This window comes from Tribolium madens, unplaced genomic scaffold (genome assembly GCF_015345945.1).
Source record: "Tribolium madens isolate multiple individuals breed KSU strain unplaced genomic scaffold, Tmad_KSU_1.1 Scaffold_3;HRSCAF=73;Tcas5.2_LG2, whole genome shotgun sequence".
NCBI classification, from domain to species: domain Eukaryota; kingdom Metazoa; phylum Arthropoda; class Insecta; order Coleoptera; family Tenebrionidae; genus Tribolium; species Tribolium madens.
The window spans coordinates 11156141-11159673 of record NW_025401006.1 but is presented as its reverse complement, the minus strand read 5'-3'; the positions used below and the strand labels follow the sequence as shown (position 1 = coordinate 11159673).

At 29.0% G+C, this 3533-nt stretch overlaps 1 protein-coding gene across 2 annotated transcripts in view; it reads left to right on the top strand.

The window, feature by feature from the left end:
* Positions 1–3533, top strand: part of LOC123007973 (protein spaetzle-like) — a 7988-nt gene that overhangs the window by 887 nt on the left and 3568 nt on the right. Inside the window, exon 1 of one of the 2 annotated variants that reach the window (XM_044403524.1) lies at positions 1728–1900. The exons of the other annotated variant lie outside the window; for it this stretch is intronic. Coding sequence (XP_044259459.1) covers positions 1865–1900 — 36 coding nt within the window. The 5' untranslated portion in view covers positions 1728–1864. Of the gene's footprint in view, positions 1–1727; positions 1901–3533 lie in introns of those variants that run through there. 2 annotated transcript variants of the gene reach the window in all.

Here is a 3533-nt window from a genome sequence, read left to right as displayed (position 1 = left end):
TAAAAAAAAATATATAAGTTAGTTGCTATTTTAAAAAAAATCATATTTTTATGACACTTTAATTTTTATGAATTATTATTTTCTGAAGACAAATAATAAAATAATGGTTCCATACGTAAACAGAAAAAAAATTATAAAATGAAATTGATTCAAATAAGTACCACGATTTTAACCCACCTCCTAGGCAGATGATAATGAATCAATTTTTCGCTCTATTAGAATTGTTTTAAATTTCACAGTAAATTTATTATTAATGTTTGTTTTAACTTTAACAATTTTATCTAGTAATTTCCATTCGGCTTTCAGAGTCGTGCAGTTTTTAATTGTTTTGTATAATGCTGCTACAAACGTTTTTTCATTAAAATAGCAATAATATCGAGAGATTGAAAATCAAATTTACAAATTAATTTAAATACTTAAATATTGATTTATCAGAGTTTGCACAGTTTCATTAATATTTATTATTTGCAATGAATATACTAATTAAATTAATTGTATCTCTTTTATAAAAAATGAGTTTCCAAATATTTATTTAAATGAGACTAAGAGAAATTTCTGTAAATAATTCACTTAAAAATTTTGTGTAAGTATTACAAGGAAAACTTTAAACACTAATTATGACAAAATTATAAGCAACACCTAAATCTCCTTTATTAATTATTCATCTTAGYCAATCACGTGAAATAAGGTAAAACAAGGGAAGATAAAGTGATGTAGTACTCATTTAATGTTAATTAAAGAGTAAGAAAACAGCTCATTACTCATCGCAATCTTAAATCGCAGCACTTGTCTAAAGTTTTCCGAACTCAAAAAGAAAAACACAACCATGTGAAAAGTTTCAATACTTCCRGTAAGTTTACTCTTTTCCCTAGGGCGAAGATATGAATTTTTGAGTCTTTTCTTATTTTTTTTGTCATGTCGAATTAAATTATTTATACTACGAGTRTGTAAATAAATTTGGGCAAAAGTTGTGGGAAATAACGTCAATACTCATTGTAGTAAAATCCGTTTCGGTGAGATACAAAATAAAAAAATGCGTCAAAGATTAAAATCAATGTTATCAATTTATCACATCTTGGAAAATTTTAATTATACTATAATTTTTCGCCAACAATTTGTTAAAAAATTGTAGGTGGTAGACGAATGTTGGTTAAGCCGTGAAGAACAGGTGATTGTAATGGATTTTCCAAAATTAATTGACACTTCCATTTCTTTTACAGCAAACTTAAATCAATAGAAACCGATGCGAGCAGCAGATAGAAACGTAATAACAATAAAAAGAGGTAAATAATTACATCGTCATTGAGATACTTCGTGAAACGTAATTTATAWTAATTAACCGAAATTTATATCAAGGTTTAAGCGTCAAGTTTGTGATGTTGAAAATTAACTGATCAGCTCCTGAAGAAACACTTTACAACAAAAACCAACAATTAATCACAACTTTCTTTTCTCCATTTGGTAAAATGAATCATAAATAATTAACAAGGATCGACGTCACAAAGTTGGGAAATTCTTAATTACTTCCGTATATTTAGCGGAAAATACAATGATACAGTGCACGTTTCCGGCCAGTTCTCCGGCGTCTGGAAAAAGGACGAAATSTAAGCGAACCGCAGGATTTTTCCTGCAAGCCTTGTCCTGCACAATGCAAGTCAACAAGCGTGGACTGTCTCTTTCGCACAACATTACCGTTTGACTTGGTGTCCTTGTCGATTTACAACAAATTTTAATGTACTCTCCAACAGCGGTAGTGTTGAATGTTGTGGTCGGTCAGACGCTCTGCTCCGGTTAAAATCAGACGTTTTCRTATCATGCCTACGAGGTGGTAGTTGCAAGTAGTGTTTAGTAGTTTGATAACAGCATGAATGGCAACGTGATAATAGTTCTAATGTCCTTGGTAAGAAACTAATGTGACTTTCCTCAATTTTCCCACGGTGACCTAAACTCAACAACTCTGCAAACACAACAAAATCTTACTTGCAAATCTTAATTTTGCATAAGTCCGCCTCACCTTCTTATTAAAAAAATATTCGAGTTATTTATTTACTTTTCGTTTTTGTTTTTATTGTTAAATGTATGTTTATTAACCTTTTCTTGTAGCAGTTTATTTTCGCTGACTGATTAGGGTTACCTGCTGCTCTGCTAATTTAATATAATCGGCATCCAACCWGGAAAATGCGATGAGGTCTGAGGAAAATCGAGGAAAACCACCACTTTGCAAAGTTCGGGTTATCATAAAAGATCCATGTTTGAAATTTAATCATCAGCAAGCGTCACAGCATTAATAAAATTTGGACAACATACAGATGTTRCACAAAACTCTAAAACTCACAAAAAATTTTGTTGATAAAACGCCAGATGGGTCGACTAAAAAATGACTTCATCACATGTTCTCAAAATATTAGATTGTTTATTTTATTATATGAAGTAATTGCGCTGGTTTATAATATTTAAAAAAATATATTGTCGTGTTCTCTTGTTACTTAAAATAATGCAGGGTTTTATGTAGTCCTCACAACCATTCAACCAAAAGAAAGTAAAGTTAGGTCAAAAGTGATGAGAAACAATATTCCTGCTATTTTTTTAAAGAATAAAATCTTTTGAACACAAAATATTCAAACTTTAATAAAAACAAATTTAATGCAGATTTTATGTTGCTTAATTGTATACTAATCGCCCTGTATAATATTTCATTTACGATAGAATTTTTGGCATATCGGTAGTAAACAGTAGATAAATTTTCTACTTAAGTTTGCTAATATTTTGGTTTCATCATTAACAAGTATTGAATCTAAATGATTTGTTTGTTTTAGTTATGTCGCATTTGTAAACAATCACGTTAATGTATTTATTTATTGATAAGGATATGCGGTTAATTATCTCAAAACACAGCATATACAATTCTACATAACCACAATAATATTATTCACAGCAGGGCTGTTGATTTAATTTATTAGCATTTCTAATCATATGCTAATAATTTGCAAGATATACAGGGTGTTTTCCTATTGTTGCGAATTCAACATCGAAAAATAACACAAAAAATATATAATTAAAAATTAAAAATACGCAGTGTTATGCCACGCTACTGGTAAAAATAAAGTAAAAAAATAAGGGCTTTCAGTAAGAAAAAAATCATCCAAGTCTAATATTTCAATGCAATTCAATAATATAAAAATTTCAAGACCGGGAAACTAAAGCTAAAGTTTTATAGCGAACGAAATCATAAAGAAAGTAGAAGAAAGCCTGTAAATAATTGACCTCTGTGTATTAARTTTTAAGTTTTGTTTGTGACAGAAATAATGTTCCGTCGTCTAGTAATTATGCAAAATGTAAATTCAACCATGAAATTTTTATACATAATTCAAACATCTTTTATGTTCCTAGAAAAGTTGTTATCGAACAGAGATAATTTATGTAAATCATAAGTCAGATTTTCATTTTCTGAAGTGTAATAATTATTCCAAATAACATTTGAAGAAGTGGTTAACATGTTGGAGACTTTTAATTTAACACATTTAAAATTATTC